This window comes from Macaca fascicularis, chromosome X (genome assembly GCF_037993035.2).
Source record: "Macaca fascicularis isolate 582-1 chromosome X, T2T-MFA8v1.1".
Classification (NCBI taxonomy): Eukaryota; Metazoa; Chordata; class Mammalia; order Primates; family Cercopithecidae; genus Macaca; species Macaca fascicularis.
This window is the reverse complement of record NC_088395.1, coordinates 124,307,895-124,332,406: the sequence shown is the minus strand read 5'-3', so window position 1 is coordinate 124,332,406 and position 24,512 is coordinate 124,307,895. Positions and strand designations below refer to the sequence as shown.

General features: G+C 34.9%; 1 protein-coding gene across 16 annotated transcripts in view; it reads left to right on the top strand.

Annotated features, from left to right (window-relative positions):
• Positions 1-24,512, top strand: part of KLHL13 (kelch like family member 13) — a 415,357-nt gene that overhangs the window by 343,236 nt on the left and 47,609 nt on the right. Inside the window, exons 1-2 of one of the 16 annotated variants that reach the window (XM_005594431.4) lie at positions 1,289-1,754; positions 2,226-2,338. The exons of 13 other annotated variants lie outside the window; for them this stretch is intronic. In XM_005594431.4, coding sequence (XP_005594488.1) covers positions 2,241-2,338 — 98 coding nt within the window. In that variant the 5' untranslated portion in view covers positions 1,289-1,754; positions 2,226-2,240. Of the gene's footprint in view, positions 1-1,288; positions 2,339-24,512 lie in introns of those variants that run through there. 2 more of the 16 variants (XM_005594433.4, XM_065538058.1) reach the window with 2 other exon arrangements.

Genomic DNA, 24,512 nt, shown 5'->3' with positions numbered 1-24,512 from the left:
TTTCAAAGTACGCTTTCTCTTTCCATATATGTATGTATGTGTGTGTATATGTACATACTGCATGTACATATATGTTTTGTGCTTCACAGGAAAATAGTAGTTTGTCTTTTTGCCTTGATATTGGTCTGTATCTTAAAAGGAAGGTGTTTGTGATTACATTAGCTGACTTCATGCTGTATTTCTCATATATTAAATTTGGTATTTTGGAATTTTTGAAAATAGTTCCTTACTATAGAAACATTCATGTGTGTTTCTAAAATGCAGATGAAAAAGCCTCTTTGGGGACTAAATCTCAATCTTTAAAAACTAGGAATAATTTGGAAAGAGTATCCAAAAGCCAACTATTTAAGTTGGAAGCATGAGTTTATTGTTTGGATACAGGCTTGAAAGTAAATATGAGCTCTTTGTCCCTGCAGTGATTTTTTTTTTTTTTTTTTGAGACGGAGTCTCGCTCTGTCGCCCAGGCTGGAGTGCAGTGGCGCGATCTCGGCTCACTGCAAGCTCCGCCTCCCGGGTTCACGCCATTCTCCTGCCTCAGCCTCCCGAGTAGCTGGGACTACAGGCGCCCACAACCGCGCCCGGCTAATTTTTTGTATTTTTAGTAGAGACGGGGTTTCACCGTGGTCTCGATCTCCTGACCTTGTGATCCGCCCGCCTCGGCCTCCCAAAGCGCTGGGATTACAGGCGTGAGCCACCGCGCCCGGCGTGATTTTTTAAAATAGGTAGTGGCTTTCATGTCAATCATGGTCTGCCTTTACTAAGCTTGCATTGATGGAAATGGATAATTCTGTTTTTAGGTAGAAGCAGAAGGGTACTATGATCGTGAATTGCCTATATCAGAAGTAAAATTCTTCAGCCTATAAATAAAGAGTTCAGCATAATACTCATTTAACCTGTATTCACTTTTTAGAATTGTGTAGAAAATTTGTGAGTTTGTTTTGGTGCTTTAAACAGAAGCTTAAAAGTCACTTTCAGGGCATTTACAATGCTGTTTTCTGGCAGTATTTTAAAACAATATAGATGAACCCTTTATTTGCCATTGCTTTCATGAAATACCTCAAGCTGCCTTTGACAGCAGCTTCAATTTTTGAACCTCCTTGACAATCGCTAATCCCTATAGGTTACCGGACCCGCTGTTGAGCTTTGGAGTGGTCCCTGCTGGACACCTGCTTGGCCAGCGGCTTTGGTCTTTCCTCTAGGCAATTTGTGAGCTGTTTGCGGGGGAGGGAGGGGAGGAGTAAGGGGGGTGAACAAGAGGGGAAAGGAGAGAGAAGGGGAGGGCAGTATTGAATTAGATTGTTGATAGCGTCCCTCTGAGTACTGCTATTAAGATCATGCTACTCTGTACTTCTCTGCTGCAGAAGACAGAGTGATATTTGTGTTACTATAGCGTGTTGTAAATGTATGAGATTTTGCTCATCTCAGCTTGGAAATAAGAATAGGGAAATGAGAGCAACTTGAATCAGAAGCTACTAGAAGAGCTTGCAGAGTTCTGCAGCAGTTTATATTCTTCTTACATTTTGCCTTCTCCTAGCTGGAAAACAGAGGGACTGGAATTTTTGAAACGGGCTTTTCCCATAATGGCATTCTTGTATTGTGTGGCCAGAGCTTGCACAGGAGGAAAGCAGGCTGCTGAATTTAGTCACTGATCTCTGTTAGCGGTGGCCTAAGGCTATGCTGAGGTTTATATCTCATTTGTATTGTTGCAGCTCAAAAGAAGATTGTTCAGAGGATGACAAGTGTATTCTGAGTAGGTATGTTGTTTCATTTTCATATGAAACCCATCTATGTTTTTTCTTGCTACTATTGGTCAGAAATCAGGTTAATAGGTGCAGAATATAGTACAGTGCTGCAGTATCCCTGTTAAGATAGAACAATGGTATTGCAAGCTTAAAAAAAAAAAAAAAAAGCCTGGTTGCTTTTATTAAATAAAGCTGCATTGTATGGTATGCATAGTGCAGTCTTAAAAAAAAATATACTGCAGTCAGCGCTTTTCTGGCACTATTGTTGAGTTGAAATGATAGAATCATCATATTGCTTTAGGGAACAGAAGAATTTAAGGAGGTACCTTACAGCCCTATTTTACAGATTGGAAGCATCGGTTTAAGGGCACTGGCAGAATCCTTTGCTTGTTCTCCGCGGCAGCCACTGCTGTGTCAGTACAGTGTGGAATGGAAGTCCTAGTTGGTAGTCTGTTATGGAAACGCTCTTTACTGTTATTGTAGTACCGTGGTGACAACATGCCATTGAAATGGAAAACGAGCTCTCCTGCTATCTGGAAATTCCCAGTTCCTGTGCTTAAAACATCCAGGTCAACTCCACTTTCTCCAGCATACATGTAAGTGAGAGAAAATAGGATATTAAAGTGGTATTTCATTCATGAATCTACCTTGTGGCAAAACGGGGGCGGGGGAGCCCCCAAACAGCAAAATCCAAAAACCTACAGGATTAAAAACCTCAAGCTTGCTTACATTTAAAGATGTTGGCATGCCCACACTTCATCATTGTTTTGTTTTTCTAAACTTTATGTTTATTTAAAGTGTTTAATGGCAATCTAATTACCAGTGTGAAAGTACAAAGGCGTAACTAAGGAATTGCAAAAGAATTAACTTTAATATTTAACATATGTTGGATTTGTTTGAATTTTTGAATATCTAAAACACTTAGGATGACTTATTCTGTGTAATGGCATTAAAAAACTGATGGTGGTGTGTTAAATATGGTAATGCCTCTATACTATTTTTTCATGAATTAAAAGCAGAGTTAACATGGATCAGAAAATGAGTCTTTTATTGGGGCTTTTATACTTTAGTTGTGTATGAATATTAATACGTTTAATATTACATATTTCTCAGCTTTATCATTCAAGTTCTCAAGTGTAAGTTTGAATTTGTGCATATTATATCTCTATGAGCAGTTATTTATATTATGGGGGTTGAAAAAGTATTCTACAAATGTCTGTTTTAAAAATGTATTTTAAGTAAATATGTACTGAAGTGCACTGGGAAGTCTTTCTAGAAATTTTCAAAATTTTTAAATGTGCAGTGTTGCTTTAAAGGCAAAATCCAGGAGATATAATAAAATGTTCTTTTTGTTCATGATCCTTTTTGGTGGAGTAAAACCGAATCTTTTTTAAAAGAAAATATTAGTACGAGAAAAGCTTTTGAAAAGAATGTTTTAAATTTGAGTGTTCCTTTAAAAATATTTATCAGTAGGAAAGATGTGGAAAACTTCTCCTGCCTTAGTTTAATTGTGTATTTAGAGCTGTGGTGAGTTGCCATTTTTTAACTTAGTTTTTGTTTTATGTGAGGTAGAGATGCACAATTACATCTATCTCATTCTTTGAAAGGCTTTCAGATGCTGAGAAAGTGTGGTTATGCTCTCAGTCCAAGAGAAGCAACTCCCTGGAAAGTGCTGAAAAATGAGGCCATTTCAGAATTAAATCCTGTCATCATTTTATTTTCAGATTTTTTAATGCTCCTTTCTGTTTATGTTCCAGGATATTTTTATCTCTTTGGGTGTTACACTTGTTTTCTATGAAGTAAAAAAAATAGGCTAGTTTGTAAAAATAAACCAGCTATATTTGTTTTTCAAAAACTGTGTTTGTCAAAAGCACAAATTAATAGAGGTGACAAGTTAATGGAGGTGAGAAGTTAATGGAGCTCTTTCAAATAATCTGAGAAAATAGGATGCTTCCTGACTTTATGCATCTTAACTGGCAAGAAATGACTAAAGATTTACCCAAAGCAACTTTATTATAAAAACAAAACAAAACCTCACTAAAATCAGGTTAAAATTAATAATGGTTATTAATGTTTCTAATATTCCTGCTATATTTGAATGTCCAAAAGATCCAAATTGCAGCCCTTATTGTAGCTGATTTGTCGACTTTTAGAGATGGTGAAATAAATGCCCCTATTTTATTAATTCATACTAGCCACAAGCTCAGATACAACTCAACACAACATTTTAAATTAATCACTTTCTTCCTTTTAAGTACTTACCTCTTTGACCTGATGGTATGAGTGAATCAATTTAGAAGATAGAACCTACAAAATATAATAGATCTTGCATGTTGACTATTGGTTGTTGGTAGTGCACATAGGTAGAATGGAAAAATATATTTGAAGAGCTTATGGTAGGCTGGAGTATTTTGACATTGTTACAGACTATTTTGACATTTTAACACCACATTATTGAATTGGTCTTAACTTTTCTTTATATGTATATTAATACTTAATAGTAAGTAAATATGCACAGATAGAAATTTATGTGAAATGTAGCAAGACTAGCTTGGGGAGGTTAAATCAGGTTTTTAAATATGTTGTTTAATTTTTGACCGTTTTAGATCACAGTTCATTACCTCACTTGGCCAAAAATAAAAGCATCATGTTTAACATGTTTTTCTCATCAGTACTTCTCTATATTCCTCAACACATTTACACACAAAATGATACTTAAGTATAGCATAATTTCACTTCAAAAATGATAAAGACTAAATTAGATTACTGTGTCAAGTAACATTATATTTGTTCTCACAATTTGGCTGGCAGACATAGGTTTAAATGGTTACTTGTGTCTTTTGGGTCTAAACTCTTTGCATTGAAATGGAATTGTTCAATTCTGACTCCTCAATAAATTGTGATATATAGGAAATTTACCTGTAAAATCATGTGTAAGTATTTAAAGTATTATTTTGAATACAGAATTCTTCATAGGTGATATAAAATCTTTTTGTATGTATGCTTGCATAGCATCAGTATTGGTTTGTAATGTTTTATCATTACTTACCATGCTTTGTCAAATATATATTACGTGATTTTCATTGAAGACTTGCATACTTTGTCAAAGACTGAAATTTCAATATGAAATATTTTAGGTAGTAGTAAAAATGTGTTATAGTGATTGAGCATGTGTGGGAAAAATCTAAAGGCTCTTTATGGTCTCTTTCTAAACCCAGTGTATGTGCTTCTTCGCTGTAACTCTTTCATTGATGCTACAGATAGGGCAGTACTGCTGTGCTAGTGAAGGCTACAATAGAGAACATTTTACTTACTACAAACATTGAACAGCAAGACTATTTTACTTTTTTCCTTGTGGGTTTAAAGTCCATGTTTGTTTTCTTTCTGTTTGTTTAGAACTTGCATGACAGTTGAAATGTCCCAACATTTTTAAGATTTCTCTATGACGAAGACTGTAGTATTTGTGGCAATATTAGGAGAAATAACATCTTATATAGTATAAAGCACTTAAAACTTTGCTGTAATGTCATACTAGAAAAGTGGGATATCTTAAATACAAAAGATTCAGGAAAATAATACTTCAGTCTCTAGATTGATTGATGATCAAATAGTCTTTATTGGGTACATATATTCTTTCAGCTTTAGGTTTGAGCACTTGCAGGGTGGTGTGCCATCTATGTGGATTTCTGAAGGGATTGTCTTGATAGAAATAGAGTACTTGGTGACATGTGTTTGCTTCGCACTCTGCTCAACAGTAGGTTGAAGTTCAACCTTAGCCTGAGGGAGGATCTCCTGCTCAGTGTAAACTGCGTTAGTAAAGACTCTGCCCCTGTCAGGTGCAAACCATATAAATTACTCTGTCATTTTGCCTAAATTAATAAAGCTGAAAGGGCAATCACATCTAAGTGTTTTTATGGTGTTTAGGTATTCATTGTTTTAAAACAGCAAATGGTTCCTTCAGGCTAATATTATAGGGTTAATGCCTTGTTAGATGCTAAGGACACACTGAAATAGAACAAAATTAGCACTAGTGATCCTTTTATCTTTTCTTTTCCAGCAGCGAGTTTTGACAATAATAGTGTGGCAAGCAGGAAGGCAATTAGGTAAGAATTAACCAGTGAAATATAACAATGAATTCTAGCAAGACAGACCCTGTGGGTTGTTTTCCTTAGAATGTTACCTTTCTCAGTCTAAAAGACAATGAATGTTAGTGAACTAGACTTGTTCTCCTTTAGACTCTGCACTTACATTCAGTTAGCTTCCTATTTATAATTATTTTGTTTGATATGTAAAAAATATTTTTATGATAAATGCCAATAACACAACGTTTTATAGTAATTGCTACTATAATTTCTTCAATAAAATTCAGTGCCTGGCATTTCCTGAGAAAAGATTGTGAATATTGTATAAATGCTCCTTGTTTGTAGGTGATTCACGGCACAGACATAATAAAAATATGAATTTTCTAAATTTGACATGTTTCTATCCCGTAAGATTGTCTTTTTTTTCTAATTTAGTAAATAAAACAAAACTTTGTCGTTACAGAAATCTTTCTTGTCTAGCAAAATACTTATTAAATTGATAATCATTCATGGTTAGATAAATATTTCTTATCTAGCAAAATACTTATTAAATTGATTATCTCAAAATAGAAAAGAATGTTTAGTTGCTTTCAAAACATAAACTCTTGCTTGTGTCTACTTAATTTGTTTTTATTACATATGCACAATTTAACGAAATTACGTGGAAAAATAACACAGCTAACACCTAAGATAAATTTTGTGTTAGTCTGCAACTTTTGTGGCATGTTCTTTGGGAATTTGCATTGTCTGAGCTTGCAGAAGGACTAGGTTGTCATTTATTAATGGAAAATCATAGAGATGGAAGTGACCTTAGAAGTCATTTAGAAAGTCCGAACCCCTTTTAACACAGGAACTCATTCCATGACACCTCTTGAAGATGGCATTCCGTGTCCTTCTTGAACGCTGTCAGTGACAAAGGGCTCACTACCTCACCAAGGCTGCACCCTTCATTCATGGACAGCTTTTCCTTGCATTGAACAAAATCAGTTCCTTGTATCTTTTATCTCCCATTCCCAGTGTAGCCTTATAGAGCTATATAGAAAAAAAAATCTATTACATGCACACTTAGGTGTCTTCTCATGTGACAAGGTTTTCAGACCCTTCACTCTCCTGGTTGTCCTCACTTGGATGGTTTTTTCATGTTAATCTTTAAGATACTACATTTGAATGTGTCGCTCCACATGGGGTCCAAATAGAAGACAGTTCTCTTCCTTTAAGCAGAAGCTCTGCTTGTCTTAAAGGGCCTGAGATTATATATTTTTTTAATTACAGGATTCACACTGTCCCCTAGTGAATTTACAGTTTGCAAATTGCCTTTTTGAAGGCTTTATGATCAGATTGCTTGCTCCTCACTGTCTGTGTTTATTCTTTTAGCTTCTTCAGATCTTTTAGTTTGAGGAAGCCTGGCATGTGCAAGTGAAGTTAACATTTTGTTTTAAAGCCTATTGTGTATGTTTTTTAAAAGACCTCTTGAAATCATTTAATGTAACAGAAAAATATTGCACACAAGACACTTGCAAGACAGAGAGCTAGTGTTCCTGTCACTTTCAAATATTTCAAAGACATTCACTGGTCAATAATTTATCTAGATTCATTTTTTTATACTTAGTGTATCTTCCAAGTAATCGCTCCCCCCACTGCAAAGAAACCACTTTCTACGGAGGGAAGAGAGGCAGAATTTCAAATCTCCATACCATCATGGGAAATACGGAGTTACTGAGAATTTCACATATTCTGCTTGAAACCTAGAATATTTAATAGAGACTTAAATGCGGCCAAACTTGGGGAGAGGGAGAGATGAGAAAGAAGTATGGGATAGGCAAGTATTTGTACTAATGACTTGCAGTTAAAGAGTTATGAATTACAAACAACATACATATAACATTTTAGATTGACATGGCTGCCATGGTGTGTTGCTTTATATCCTCAAGACTTTGAGATAGAGGTGGTATAAACATGAGATTCTTGGGGAATCAGTACATAAATAAGTTACTAAGTAATTCATTTTAGAAAGTGCTCAGTTCTTTTTCAATCACCCTGTATGTTAAGTTTATAACATTCAGCAGTTACTCAACTGTCTATTATGTGCCAGGCATAACTCTGCTGATGATTAGGGGCGCATAGTCCTTACGATCATTCAAAGTGATTATTTTTTATCTTCCATACTATCTTCATTCATAAACAATTAAATAGCTGAATTTATTCTACTGCCGTGAAAATTTGGGACCAAGACAAACAGGTTAAATAAATTCTTGCTTACTGTATTTTCAATATTGATAATGGATTTAAGGGCAATGAAAACACTACAGAAGAAAAATTTATCTGGACTAAATGAGGAGACTTGGATTGGAGGTAGATAACACATTTTAAAGTGCATATTGCACAGGATGGAAAATGAAGCAATTTATGATTAAATTTGATGGTATCTTTTTAAACAACAAGAATGGAATACTATTCTTTACGTTGGACAGGGAATAATGTACTGTTCAGGAAATAATGCACTTATGTGCTTTATAGCACACAAGGGTACATATATTACCTTCCAAGCAGTAATAATTTGATCTCAAACTCTAAGATGGAATCTTAGTTTAAAATAAAATTATATTGTGTTTCCAATTATACTAAAGTATTTTTCCCAGCATAACTTACTATGATAAGGGTATCTGTTGTTTTTAACCCATTTCCCCCCCACATTTATGTCATGCTAAGGCAAGAACATGCCCAATTTATTGGAGAGCAGTTCTTATAATATAGTTCAATGGAGTAATGAAGTAACTTACCTTCAATAACAAAAAAAAATAAAAATAAAAACAAGTTTCAGAACTCTATATTAAATTTTAATCTAGCATGTATAACAGATATTCTAAATTTCACGAGACATATTCCAAAGTTTTAAAATGTCCTAGTTTAGCATAGTTAAATATAATACAATTTATTTTCTTCTATTATAGAAGTGCTAAGCACTTAATTTGGTTCCTCCCAAAAAGCCCTATAAGTGTACATCTTCTCACTATTTTACAAATAAGGACACAAGTTCAGAGAGGTTAATTAACTTGCTTAATGTTACACATCAAATCACAAGTTGAGCCAAAATTCAAATTTAGGGCCACATGATTTCAAAGCTCGTAATTTCTCCAGTGCCTTTTCATTTTTATGGACTTTTGCTACTTTCATTTCATCTATTAATTATATAATACCTTACTAGGATTAGAAGAAAAGGGAAGTATGGTAGATGGGAAAAGCTTTTTGAATTGGGTGGTGGTATAGGAAGAGGTTAGAAAGCTTTACTTGAATACTGTCAAGTGGTGAAGTTGAAGGAAAATATTGAAGCAATTATCATTACTTGCTCATATGATATCGGGATTAACTTCGTGTCTCTTGATGTTTCCATAGTTGCTTGAAGCATTATTCCACCTTCACTGATTACACACATTTCCCACTCATGGTAATTAGCTACCATAGACAGTGCTGTAGCTGGTGTACTCTTTTTAGCACGTTCCAAGGGTTCTACCCCAGTCAATATGTTCAGTACTTTCCTGTGGACATTATCCTCCCACTACTTAATTGCATGTAAATACTCAATGGGAAAAAAAAAAAAACCCTCAAACCTCTATGTATTACTTTTCTATTACTGCCATATCAAATTACTGCAAACGAATGGCCTAAAATGTCACACATTTATTGTCCTACAGTTTTCTTTTTTATGAGGTGGGGATCTCACTGTCTTGTCCAGGCTGGAGTACAGTGGCATGATCATGGCTCCCTGCAGCCTCGACCACCCGGGCTCAAGCAATCCTCCTGCCTCAGCCTCCTCAGTAACTGGGACTACAGGCACGCACCACCACACCCAGCTTATTATTATTAGTTTTATGTGTAGAAATGAGGTCTCGCTGTGTTATCCAGGCTGGTCTCAAACTCCAGGGCTCAAGCTATCCTCCTGTCTCAGCCTCCCAAACTACTAGGATTACAGGCATGAGCCACCATGCTTGGCATATTGTCTTACAGTTTTTCAGGTCAGAAATTTGGTACTGGTCTCATGGGGCTAAAATCAAAGTGTCAGCAAGGCTGAGGCTCTAGGGGAGAATCTGTTTCCTGCTTATTCCCGTCATTGACAAAATTCCATTCTTTGTGGCTGTAGGACCAAGTTTTCTATCATCTTGTTGGCTGTAAGTTAAAGGACAATTTCAGTTTCTAGAGATTGCTTGCGTTCTGGCCCTATTCCTCTCTCGTTAAGGCCACCAAAGCAGGTTGAATCCTTTTCACGTTGCTTTCCGGCTCACTTTCCTGCCTTCCTCTTCCATTTTTTCAGGACTCATGTAATTAGATTAGGCTACATGGATAAAACAAGACACTCCCCATTTCAAAGTTTGTAACCTTTATCACATTTTCAAAGTCTCCTTTGCCATGTAACAACATATTCACAGATTCCTGGGGTTAAGATGTGGACATCTTTAGGAGGTCATTTGTTCTATCTGCAACACTCTAGTTGAACACAATCATGTTAGGCTTACACGTGCGTTGTAGAAAGTGTTCCAATTAACCCACATGGTTCTACAAATTTTACATTCCTGTAACTAAACCATATTTATTAATCTCTGGATCAGTAGTTTTGTTCTTGAAAAGTATAATAGTTTAAACATTACATAGGCAGTTATAAGCCCTTGCAACAATGATTTCCTGGAAATCTTATTAAAAAGTGGAATTATCCAGTGACAGAACTATAATCTGGGGTTGTGTTGAAAGTATCATGAAAACAAGTTTCTCCTATTAGAGCTTTTATTGTGCTATACATTTTATAAAATAGGCACAATTGCTTTGATTACATCAATTTTGCAAGCATGTACAATCATGTAAAATACAGATGTGAGTGAAATCGAAGATACTAGTAATTTAAAAACTGTATTTTTTTCTTTTTAAAATGCAGGCTATTTTGAGATGGTTCACATAGCCCAAGTCTCTTATTAAAAGTTAATAAGTAATAGTGCTACCTTTTGAATAAAATCATGAAATTAGTTTTCTTAATAAAATTTGACGCAACAAACAATCATTCAGAATAACTCCGCTGTTATCAGAGCCATTTAAAAAAGGGAAAAGCAAATAAATATTAAAATAAATAACACTAAATAAACGGAAAAAAAAAGTACTAAGTGTGTGCATAATACAAGTTGGTTGAGGTTGATTGCATTTTATTGCATTGAAAAAAATTTCAAAGGACTCTACATTTCTACCTTCTGAAAACATTTTCAGTTTATTCAAAAGACTGTTCAAAATCAGATTGAACACAAAGGCTACCAGAAAATAATAGTTAGCAACTAGAAGGTCCTTGCATGTCTCTGGAAATTCAAATAATACGGGTTGTTGAGAACCTTAAAAAATCTTCAAAACATAGTACATAATTAGCTAGCAGTGGCATATGATTATGTGGTTGTTGCTAATGCACTTTAGTGTTTGGTTTTTGGCAGGCGCAGGGGGCAAATATTGAAATTTTGAACGTCAATTAACATCTACTGAGTGAAATAGGAACACTTAAATAACAGGTGAGGACTGTCTATGCTACTCAGTCATTGACCATTATATTTTATTCTTCAGCAAGTTATGGCCTCAAAAGTGGCATTTCTAAACTTGGAGGTACATCCAGGAAAGTTCTGGTCTCAGATCTGGTTACCAAACTTTCTAGATATTGTCTGTTTTCCTATTATGGCAGGTGCAGGGGCTTGATGGTATTTTAATTTATTATTATTACTTTTTTTGTAGAGACAGGATCTTGCTATGTTTCCAAGACTGGTCATGAACTCCTAGCCTCAAGCTACCCCCTGCCACCCCACATGTGTCCCCGAAAGTGCTGGGTTTACAGACATGAGACACCACACTTGGCCTTCTGATGGTATTTTAAATTTAAAAGGTTTAGATTGAAAATATTGTGTTTCAGAGCACTACAATTTAGAGAACCAAATATTATGAGAATGGTGAATTGGAGTGGCAAGCTCAGTTGAGTGTGTATGGGCAATTGGGCTTAATTTGTGCTTATGCGATCCCTCTGTACCTAACTGCACTCCCTTCTTGCTTCCCACATTTAAGTCTCTCTCCACAGCTGTTTCTAAAAATTCTAAGTTAACTTGGCTAATCATTTACAAGTTGCCTTGTAACATGTTTTATTTTCACTTTTTTTTTCTGGTTTCAAAAATATAGAGTTTTTCACTGATCAATGAGATAAGACCTTGACATCATATAATGCACATAATTATCTCACTCAGGGTTCTTTCAATCCACAAGCTGATAGGAACCTTAGAAATCACCCTTTTGGTCATACCATTTACCGTGAAAGAGAATGTGATATTAAGGCCTGATCACTTTTCCTCCATCTGTGTACATTTGTATTGATTATTTAATCCAGTCTTAATTTATATTTCCTTTTTAAAATACCATTTCTTCAACTGCATTAAAATTAATGTTAAAGATCAGCTTACTACAAAATCTTAACTAGGTTTCTCTTTATTAGATGTGATTATTAGATGTGATTATATCAGAGCTTTTCTCTTGTCTGACAGTGAAACTTGTTCTTAATTAATAGTCTGATCTAGCTTTAGTTTGGGTGGACCTACAAAATATTTGAAATACAATTTTGAAAAGTATATAGATGACACTAGATTGTGAATCATTGTCCGATAGATAACCCCTTAGAATCATCAAATTGAAGTGACTTTCTCATTCATTATGATCACTTTCCTACAGAGGGTGTGTGCATGCAGTCATTTCTGAATGATTCACAGCTAAACAAAGTTCGTGGAATTGGAAACAAAGGTTTGGTTTTAAGTAGACTGGAGACTTGGCTCATTAATATACTTTTCATAGAAATGTTGCTGAAGCATATAGATAGATGCAATTAGAGTGTCTTTTTTCAAATGATATGAGGTACTGTCCCATCATCAAGAGTTTTGACTTTCTTCCATATAATTAAAATTGCAGGTTATTTTTTTGAATAGTGAATATTGTGTGATTGCTGATCCAGCCCTGCAGATAGCCTGATACAGAACAAGTACTCCTTTAAAATAATAGTAAGGAAAGTTGATGTTATTATTTATTTTTATTTGGTGCTTATATGCTAAATATGAACTGATACTCTTCTGGATTAGAGAAAAAAGTTGGCAATTGTTTTGTTACTGTGGTTTATATGAATTATACAACATGATATTTGTTAGTAAATAATGGCAAACATTTATTATAATTTTATATCATTTAATTATTTGGAAAGTAATTGTTTTTTATTATCATCTCTTAGCAAGCAAGTATCCTGACTGCTCTTTGTTTTCCTATCGTCTAGTGCAGTGCCTGGCACATAGCTGATGCTCAATAAATGTCGATTTTATAAATGAATTTAGAGAATAGTTTTTAGGTCTGTACCTCTGTGCAAATTACTTCACATGAGAGTGTTAAGTTTATTCATCTGATATATGCAGTAATTGAATATAGTCGTTGTCCCTTATGCATGGTTTCTAACTCCTTGGAATGAGTTACCTGTGGTTAACCATGGCATGAAAATAGGTGAGTGCAGTATAAGATATTTTGAGAAAGAGAGAGAGAAAAAGAGCACGTTCACATAACTTTTATTAAAGTATATTGTTATAATTGTTCTATTTATTATTAGTTATTATTGTTGATATCTTACTGTACCTAATTTATAAATCAGGTAGTTACGTATGTATAGGAATAAAATGTAGTGTATATGGGATTTGGTATATCCATAGTTTCAAGCATCCACTGGGGGTCTTGGAATGTATCCACCGAATAATGGGGGCTATTGCGTATCATGGTCTTGTTAGAGAGTAAGTTATGACTGTATTTCCTATGAAAAGAACTAATCAAAAATCCAGATTCTGTTCATTGTTGCTTAGAAATACCATGATGCTGGCACAGACTGAAAGTAATTTTACTAGAAGCAATTTACCAGTGACCAAAATGCTTTAGTGATGGTTCATCAAATTGTAACTGATAAGGAAAATAAGTTTTTTTAATCTGTTCTACGATGGAAACTACTCTCAAAGTTAAGAGTTATTTGACTTATTTTTACATGCCGTTCATCATAATGCAGAAAACTATTTGAGATATTTATATTTTGAAGCTAATATGCTTGTACTTAAATGATAATGTGTTTTGTGTGTATAGTTTGATAAAAGAAATCACTGACTCAGAGAAAAAGAAAACCTGACTAGGGTTTAGGAGAAATAAATTAAAAATTAACACTCAAAAAAGTATTTACATTTATGTTCTGAATTTTTTATACTTAAAGGGCTTCAACCTAACCATAAAGGTTTAGCTGATATTAGATTTAAATTAAACGAATTTTCTTTCTATTAAAAATGATTAAATACAATGGCTTTTACACATTGCTTGTTTAGCAATAGACAAAAAATGCATAGCTGTAAATTTGTAAAAGCAATATATTCCAAAGCAAAACAATTGGTAGTTTGTAAGTAAATTTGGATTTTTGTTTGTTCTATGGTCATTAAACATTTATTGTGAATAATTTGCTGGAATGTGCAATTAGTTAAGGAGGGCTAGGCCAGGAAGCCTTGACTTCAAGAGTGTAGGATTTGGCTTTTGTTCAGCAAGCAGTGACTCACTGAATACCTTTGAGCAAGGGAGTGCTTTTCTGAGCTATAAATACAATCACAGTATATATAAAGACCATTATGTATGTGAAAATTATAATTAAATCCAGGTAAGAGGTAACAGAGACAAGAACTATGGTAGAGGCAGTGAGAGTGGATGGGGGTTGAGGGATAGGAGCATTCTAGAGAGAGATTCAGTCGAACTTAACAGTTGATTGGACATGGGAGATGGGGAAGAAGCAAGGGTCAAAGGTGGTCAAATAATTTTGGTGATAGCAATTGTCTTTTAGAATCCAAATATTTTATCTGTAGCTCTCTTGAATGTATAATATCAGGATACATTGGAGATTCCTGAAATTTCTTCTGACTGACCAACATTTTAGGAATGGTCATTAAAAATTCATTACCATTAAGCATATCTTTGACATATGAAAAGATTGGATTTTGAAGATGTAAAAATGATGATCGCTTCAACAAGTAGCTCATGGAGATGGAGTGAGTGAGGGTAGTAGCATTTTCCAACTAGCTAGGGAAACTTTTAACACCTTGACTCCTTGCTACTCTCATCTACATGGTGACTCTTCTCCCCTTGTGTCTGCTTCTCACCTGCACTGAGAGTCAGAAATTATAGTATACTATGCAGCCATAAAAAAGGATGAGTTTGTGTCCTTTGTAGGGACATGGATGCAGCTGGAAACCATCATTCTTAGCAAACTATCACAAGAACAGAAAACCAAACACCGCATGTTCTCACTCATAGGTGGGAACTGAACAATGAGATCACTTGGACTCAGGAAGGGGAACATCACACACCGGGGCCTATCATGGGGAGGGGGTAGGGGGGAGGGATTGCATTGGGAGTTATACCTGATGTAAATGACGAGTTGATGGGTGCAGCACACCAACATGGCACAAGTATACATATGTAACAAACCTGCACGTTATGCACATGTACCCTACAACTTAAAGTATAATAATAATAAATAAATTTCAAAAATATATATATATAGTTTGGAGTGTGAAACACTGCTTTAAAGGACTGCATAAAAGGAAGGAAAGGAATACTTCTCTTTTTTCATTTATCTCACACAGATTAAGATAAGTACTTCATTACTACTTCATAATTCATAGATTGCTTTTGCAAAACACATGTACACACAATCTGAAAATGCTCCAGTTATCTTCAATTTAGAATTCCCATTTAAATGACCAGGAGATTTGAATGCTTGATGCCTACTATGTTTTTTTTTATCACAATGGTATGTTCTACCCAAGAACACATAGCCTTCTTTTAGCCAGAGAACATGGTGTTTCTAAAAATAAACATCTTACCCTCAAAGAGGCAAATTCCTCAATGATTTATAATTTGGAATAGCTCCTTCCCAAATAATCAGTCTACCTTCCAGAAAAACATTATACATTTTGTAAATAAATTTTAATGTTTTAGGTAATGATGTATAGTCATGACACATAAATACTTTGCCCAGATGAATCCTTCTTTAGAGTTACTGCACCATGGATAAACACTTACGGTAGTTTTGGTAGAGCAATTTTTGTTATTCACATTAGCAGAGTTGTCTGTGACTAGATCCTGAAATTGCTCTGTGATATGGACTGGAATATTATAGTGATCTTACTCAAAATAGCTTTCTAGGAGTGTAGTAAAATGGTGGATTCTAAAACATTTTAGGATAAAAACCAGGAACCAGTTCTAGAGTTAAAGACCACATATGTACTCTTAGAGTATGATAACTAAATATGTAGATAGGTGAGGGGGCTGTAAGTAACAGTAAAGACTTTTTGCATCTCCTAACAACCTGAGAGCTTATGGCCAGCAATGGATATGTTTATTTATGGGAAGCATAGTGCAAAAGGGATAAGTTGAAGTCTTGTAACAAATTTTTGTGGGAAAAAACCCTTAATGATGAGGCAGATATGCAGAAAAGGGACAATAACTTTAATGTCAAAAAATGATACTTAAATTAGAGTCTTTGCTTCCCTTGAGCCCCATATCTGTGATGCACTTGAAAGAACTATCCTAAGAGTGATTCCCAGACTCATTAGGTTGAGAGCCTGTCTTCTTTTTTTGTATTATTCTCCCCTGTCTTAAAAATACTGGCTGTCATATTGAAAACGTATGATTGATTTGATACTGATTTTTTCCTACATTCATTGAAATAATTAGAGATGACTCCAGGCCATTAAAAAAGTCAAGACTGAGATTTGGTAAATTTATTATGGGCTTTAAATACATAGAATCATTGGGACACTTAGGGCTGCCAGCTGTATTTCTTATAACATGGAATGCAACGGTTATTACTTTGTGAGTCTTACTCTTAGTTTTTTTCATGTTTCCCTTTAAAAGATAAATAAACATTCTCTTAAGACCTGGTCATGAATTATTGACTTTGTGAAGTTGAATAGAACTGGGAAATTCAGAAAAGGATAGGATTTTCAACACCTTTTAGCAGTTGATTAATGAGTCTCCTGTTCCCAAATAGATTTGTCTCAGTTATTTTTAATTGGTTTTGCGTTTGTAGAATCTGCTTTAATAATAAACGCTAAAATTGGGTAACTCAGATGTTTGAATATTTAATAAAAATCTTAGGGAGGTGAAACACAATTCTTTCTTAACATGCTTTTTGATTTTAATGCACCTTAGCAAAATAGTCAAATTTTAAAGTTGATGAGCTACAGATAACGGGAGTAAAATGACACCTTGGTTAACAAATCCTCTGGAAGCAAAGCTCCTAGAAAATTGGCCTGGGCACTGAAGGGATTGGAATACCCATTCCAGTTTCTTCATTTTTGGATTAAAGAAAGAGAAGGCAAGCTCACTGCTGCAGATATAGAGACTTCTCAAAGGGCAGTGCTAGCTGTAGGGCGAAGCGTCCTTCCAGAGGGCCTATGCTTCACCAGAGGATTGTAACTATTTCCTCTGTACACTGGGAAGGGGACTCTTGACAGTGATGGGAGCACATGCTGTTTCTCCCATCCCACTTCTACATATTGCCATCTCCCTACCACCATTACTACATGTGCATTCCTTCACCTATGTGGTTTTATACAAGCAAGGAAGATTTGAATTCACTTGTTTGTATAGAAGGTATGGAATCAACATTTAGAAATTCATTCTTCTAATTATTTTTAAATTACTTCATTAGAAATAAAATAATTATCTCATTCAGAAAATATAATGGATTCTTACATACCCTATCTACCTACCATTCATCCATCCATGTATCCATTTATCCATCCATCCATCCATTCATCCATCCATCCATCCATCTACCTACCAATCTACCCATCTACTTATCTTGCTTTCACACAAATATAAGAAATGTGGAGAATGAGAACTAATATATAAACTAAGCTTTCTAAATAGAAAACATTTTTGGTCAAGATGAATTAGGCATGATGCAGTTTAACTGGTACATAAATTTTAAAAGACAAAGGGATACTAGAATCTTGAAATATGGTAAGTAGAGGGAGCAAATATTACTTTTGAAGTTCTTTAAGGACAAGATTGAGATATTCAGTGGAAATGCCTTTTGATTTGGGTAATTAACTTTTATCCTGTTACAGTTATCTAATGGAGTATCATTTGTCTAGCCCAATTCCCTTATCTACGTCATAGTGTTATATCTGTTATTGTGATGGTTGGCATTAGAGTTCCGAATCTGTTGTTTTAAATGTTGATATCAGCGTGTGAAATTCTCCCCAAATTTCATCTGAGTTATTTTCTAGGATTTACTACCTCCCTACCCCATATGTGTTGGGACAATAGCATGAAAGATTTTTAGTGTTGGTATTGTTTTTATGGAAATAGAATGGTAAAAGTAAGTGATCTTCAGATTGAATTAATTAAACCAGAAAATTACTTGCCTATAACAGAATGTATCTCTCTGATATCCTCCTTGTGCTTATAAATTAAGCATTGAAATGCTAAGTGACTTATCGCCTCTACTGTCTGCTATTTTTAATTTTTTAGGCTTGGTATAAATGGGAACAATGTGGGCTCTCGATTCAGATGTGGGTTCAAATCATAGTTACCAGACTCATGGTGAGGCCTTAAACTCTCCAAGCTTCAGTTCCCTGTCTTTAAATGAGATTATTACAAGGATTAAGTAGGATACTAGAATGTGCCTGGTACAGTGCTTAGTACACAGCAGGTGCTGGGTAAACGATCTTATTCCTGTGTTAAAAACAGACATAAGCTATTTATTAATATGATTCTATTTTAAATGTGACAGACATGCGTATAAGAAGCCTGTGCAATAGCTTCTTATAGCCCGTGTAATAGCTTCTTATAGCCTTGGAAAGATAGCAGCTATTTTATAAAATCTCATCTGTAACTAAAGAGTTCCATTAGTGAAATGATTTCAAGTAGATGATAATATATTTATGTCATTAAAAAAACTACAAATAACTAACAAAAGCTTTATCTTTCTTGATTCCTTTCAGGCAAACACCTCATTAAGAAGATATATTCTTTAAACAACAATTAATTTATGCCTTATTAATAGATATTACTTTCAAGCTCACTCTTGTTGGTATTTGAAAAAGAAAAAAGAGAGTGAAGTTGCTATGATATTTATAATTTCTTTGTGTAATGATACTGTAAATGACATTTTACTTGGGGGACAAATCTTTCAATATTTGAAATTTTAAGTTTTTATTTTTTTCAACAAAAATGCCAGGCTTAGTTTATATACATTAGTTTACTTCATGAGTTGGAAATTTTGTTCCCGATTTTTTTCAAAACATGTTCCTTTTCTTCGTAATGAAAGTTGAGTATGTGTACACTCAAACTTGTGTGATATCATTCGGCTTGTGTTTGGGAAATGTGGAGAAAGAGAGGAGTAGAAAAGCTATTAATATCTTTAAAATTCAATGCAGTATGAATACTTTGACTCTATCTTGAAAAGCCAATGGGAAATGGCTTCTACCATCTTAAGTTTTTAATTTATTTCTCAAGGGTGGAAGGAAATACCTTGACAGATTTAGCCCTGAAATTCAAATGAGTATGAGAACAGGTGGTGAAATTTCTTCTCCACCTGCCATGCAACTTTATCACAAGAAATGTTTCATTTAGCAAATGCTGCTGCTAGCAGACACTTCTCTGTTTCAGAGCAGAAAAGCAAATGGATGGAAAGTACTTTGAAGAAAACCGTTTTCTTGATTTTCTTTTTAAATTGTGAATGTGAGCAATATGTATTTTATTTTCCTGGGGATTGGGTAGTGGATAGTCAGTGCCTTGCTTAACCAACCTGTTTTGTTGTATTGTTAAACCATTCATAGCTTTCTTGTTTTTGTTTTCATTTTGTTTTGTTATTGTTATTGTTCCTGTGTACCAACCCACTGACACTAACTTTAGTTAAGGTAATATTATTAATCTGGGAACTTCAAATATCTATGTTATACTTTTGACACTAATGCAAGAGACTTTTTTTTTAGGCGGAGTTTCACTCTGTCACCCAGGCTGGAGTGCAGTGGCGCCGTCTCGGCTCACTGCACCTTCCCCTGCCCAGGTTCAAGCAATTCCCCTGTCTCAGCCTCCTGAGTAGCTAGGATTACAGGCACCTGCCACCGTGCACAGCTAATTTTTGTGTTTTTAGTGGAGACGGGGTTTTACCATATTGTCTGGGCTGGTCTCGAACTCCTGACCTCAGGTGATCTGTCCGCCTTGGCCTCCCAAAGTGCTGGGATTACCGGCGTGAGCCACCATGCCCGGCCTGGGACTTTCATTCTTTTGTTGCAGTGAAATTGAGTTTTTAGAATATATTGTTAGATTTAACCTTTTTGGTAATGAAATGATGGCAAGTGAAGCACTATGAAACAAATGAGGGAACTAAATAGAAAAGTGTTGTTCATATACTTTTACCTTTCTAGCTTTTCTCTAATTCTTCTTTTTTCCCCTCAGAAATTACAAATAGTACAGGAAAGTGTAGAGGACAATCTTTTATTCATAGCAGTATCAAGATGTGGCTTTTTATTTGATGTGAGCTAGACATTAATGTACCAATGCATGAGTTGGCACACATAACCTCTCTACCAAGAAAAATTAAGTGTTTTTATTGTGTTTTCATGATAATAATTTCAAGAAGCACTAAAATGTTCCCTTTTCCTTGACAATGAAATTTGACCACACCTGGGTTTCTGTATAACATGAACTGCTATTTGCAATGGTAGAAACCAAGAAATTGAGGTACATATTTTATAATTTATCAAGATGATATCTTATTTTTTAAACACAATGGTACTGGTTTCAGTGGATTATCATGGGATTTATTTAGGTATGGAGATTGAGGAGCATTGGAAGATTATTTGTAGATTTTGAGCCAAATGATGCAATTAAGAGGTGCTTTCTCCTTCCCCATATAGCATTCCAACAAACATGTTTACTATAATGAATTATAAGAGTACATGGTTTTCTATAGAACTTCTTCCAAATTAAACCTCTACAGAGGGATTCATTGAAGAAAACACATTTAAATCAGATCAGCAGAACACTCTTGCTGTGGCCTACCTACCAGGACATAGATACCAGGACACAATTCTTCATTGTCATGTTGCTTGCTATTAAAAAAACCACATTTGTCCATTTAGTGAGTTTTAAATTTCCTTTGAAAAAATCCATTTGGATGAACAATTCTATGCAGACAGTAGTAGGAGTTTATTACATGTTTGCACTAGCAATTTTGAGAGTATATCTTGTACTCTGATAATTTTGCAGGTTTAAAGATAGAATCTTTGTGTTAATTTGCATATTCTGGAATACTGATGAGGTTGAACATTTTTCTATCTGCTAACCATTTGTACCTTGATCTTTGTGAATTGTGTGCTCATATCACTTACATGTTTCCCTTCGGGTAATTTTAAATATGTGGACATTTCGAGGCAAGATTACAATGTTGGCAGCCCTTTGTTAACATATGACAATGGCTGAGACTTTTTTTCCCTTTGTCTTTAAATGCAGTGCAGAGAAATGCCACAGTCTGTGTATGTTTGGTTTGACCACGTTTACAAGGCTTTCAGTAAAATGATCAGACAGTGCCTCCATCTCTAAGCTAATACTCATCAAAAAAGTAGTTGTTTTCTTTGAGCAAGCACGGTTGAGCGATTCTTTGTGAAAGATTGCTCTTGAGGTTTATGGTTGGCCATTGTTTCAAGAATAAGATGTGTGCTGTGGTGATGGGGTAGGCCGGGGGTGGCATGCAAGCAATATACAGACTATAATATTGTAGGGAAAAGAGAGATTTAATGTTGAGAAACAAAATTGGTTAATATAGTCTCTCCCATGAATAATTTTATAGGGTTGGTGAAATGGGACTATTTAGACAGAATTTGCCAGATTCTAACTTAACATGTAAAAGTGGATCCAAATAACAACTGTTTTATGCAGATTTAGGAAATTATTATTCTTACATGGGCTTATGTAAAACAAAAGCTTTGCTGCATAATTTTCTTATAAACTTCAAAGCCATTATCTACTTCTTTATTCTTAGACTTGAATTTTCAAACTGATAGGCCTGTGGAGAGCAGAGGTACTCTGTTAGGTAGCCTTGGAAGAATTAGTGGTAATTAATAATCCTGCTGTGTTTCATATTGCTAGCATTACCTCATGGATTCAACCCTATGATGGGGAAATTATTTAAGTCATGAAATTGCTTGAGAAAGTAAATTCCTATATATTAGGATTTCTCACCTTTGGCACTTGACTTTTTTGCCTGAGAACAGTTTTGACCTAGAGAACTGTCCTGTGTTTTGTAAGATGTTTAGCAGCATCCCCAGTTGTGACAGTGAAAAATGTCTGTAGACATTACGAATCATGGGGGTGGGAGGAGGGGCAAAATGCCTTCTGCTCCCCCTGCCCACATTGGGAATGACTTGCATGTAATTGTATTTAACCATATGAGTTGAAAAAACATCAGATTAAAAACTGTAATTTTTTTTCTTGGCATTACTCAGATAATCATTCCTTTAAGTATAGATTGATATAATTGTGGCTTGAGGTTTGCAGAGAAGTGTTACCTCTTTGCAATGTTGAAGAGCAGTGTGCTTCACTTTCAATCAATAAACTTAATAAAGGGGAGATAGATGGGAATATTGAATCTGCTAAGAAGGTTAACATGGCATGTACTGTTACCAATGCAGAAATTAGTAGGGAGTGTTTTGAATGTTAAAAAGTCAGAAGATACTGATAAAACATCATGAAAAAGATAATTTTAGTCCAGGTTTCTTCAGCTTTTGAAGTAATTAATTAAAAAGGCAAGTATATTATATTGGCAAGAAAGGGCTGCATTTTCACTTTTTGCTTTCTGTTTTTAAGAGCAAGAGACAAATGACAAAGTAAACAAGTTGTTATCTGTAGTTTACTCAAAAAAGCAATTTCCAGCATATGTCATTTGGCAATGTGAATTCAGCCTTACTCCTATCTCTTTTACATCTGTGGTTTTGTAAGAATTGATGGTTTTATAAAATTGATGGTCATTTAAGCACTGCATAATAAAGAAATGTCTTTGGAATGATCTACAGAAAGAAGATTCTGTATTCATTCAGAGGACATATATTAAGTCTCTCATGCCAGGCTCTGTGCAGGGAATACAGAAACTAATAAAACAGTCTGCTTGAATATCCTATTAATATAATCTGGATGAATAGACATTTTCTGGTTAGGGATACCAGTCACCATCAATCAATTTCTGACTTTTCCAATTGATTCTGTAATTTTAAATGCCTGTCCACAAAAGTTGTTTAAAAGTGTGTGTGTGTGTGTGTGTGCTATATATCATAAATATAACTTAATTCTCTTTAAACTATTTCTGATGCTCTGGTGGAAGGCTATATCCATTTTCTTTTATGCTTTTTAAAATCTTACTTAAATTCTCTTCTTTATTAAATATCTATCAGAATTGAATTAAACATGGTTATGTATTATTAATTCATTTTTGGTTATACTATGGCTCTAATATCATTAAGAAGAATTGATGTCACCCTTAAAGCCAGAATTTTTGCTAATTATTGCAAGACTTAAAACCACTTGGTTGTTGTCATAATTCAAAAAGTAGAATCTTTAGTATAGTCTTTTTCTTGTTAAAACTGATCAACTTGGGGTTATAGGTATCATAGGAAAAAAAGGTGAAACCTTTCTGATATTGGATAGCTCAATTAGACAGTTAGAAAAGCAAATAATCCAAAATTGAGGAAATTATAGAAAAGATGAAGCGTTCCAGCGCTTGAAAATCTGCTCTCCTTTTTTCCTAATGTCTACTTTAGCAGTCTTTTTAGCAGTCTATATTATGAATGCAGAACCAAATTCATGAGCCATGGGCTCCCCACTCTTAGGCAGGTGATCCAGAGACTGTTTTAGCAATGTATACCTATGGAGAAACACAAGATCTCTTCTACGAAATGATGAAAGGTTGTTAATAATGGCCCATTTTTAGTATAACCTAAGTGAGATTTTTAAACTGCCAAATGTATTGTCATATTCTTTTTGCAACTAAGTGACCTATTGACTAAGTTTCTCCCCCCTCTTACTTATGCCCCTTGAAAATATTATTACTGCAATATATGCAAATACAGAATTGTCTGTATTTATATTTTTAGTATTCATTTCTTTGAAAAGGTGGAAATGTGACTAGATTGTAGCTATTTAACAATCCCGGCCGGGCGCGGTGGCTCAAGCCTGTAATCCCAGCACTTTGGGAGGCCAAGACGGGTGGATCACGAGGTCGGGAGATCGAGACCATCCTGGCTAACACGGTGAAACCCCGTCTCTACTAAAAAATACAAAAAACTAGCCGGGCGAGGTGGCGGGCGCCTGTAGTCCCAGCTACTCGGGAGGCTGAGGCAGGAGAATGGCATAAACCCGGGAGGCGGAGCTTGCAGTGAGCTGAGATCCGGCCACTGCACTCCAGCCTGGGCGACAGAGTGAGACTCCGTCTCAAAACAAAACAAAACAAAAACAAAAACAAAACAAAACAAAACAAAAAATCCCAAACTGGTAAGTGAGAGATACTGTTAGAAAAAGAAATTATTTCATGTGAAAAATTTTGTTCAGTTGAGCTTGACTG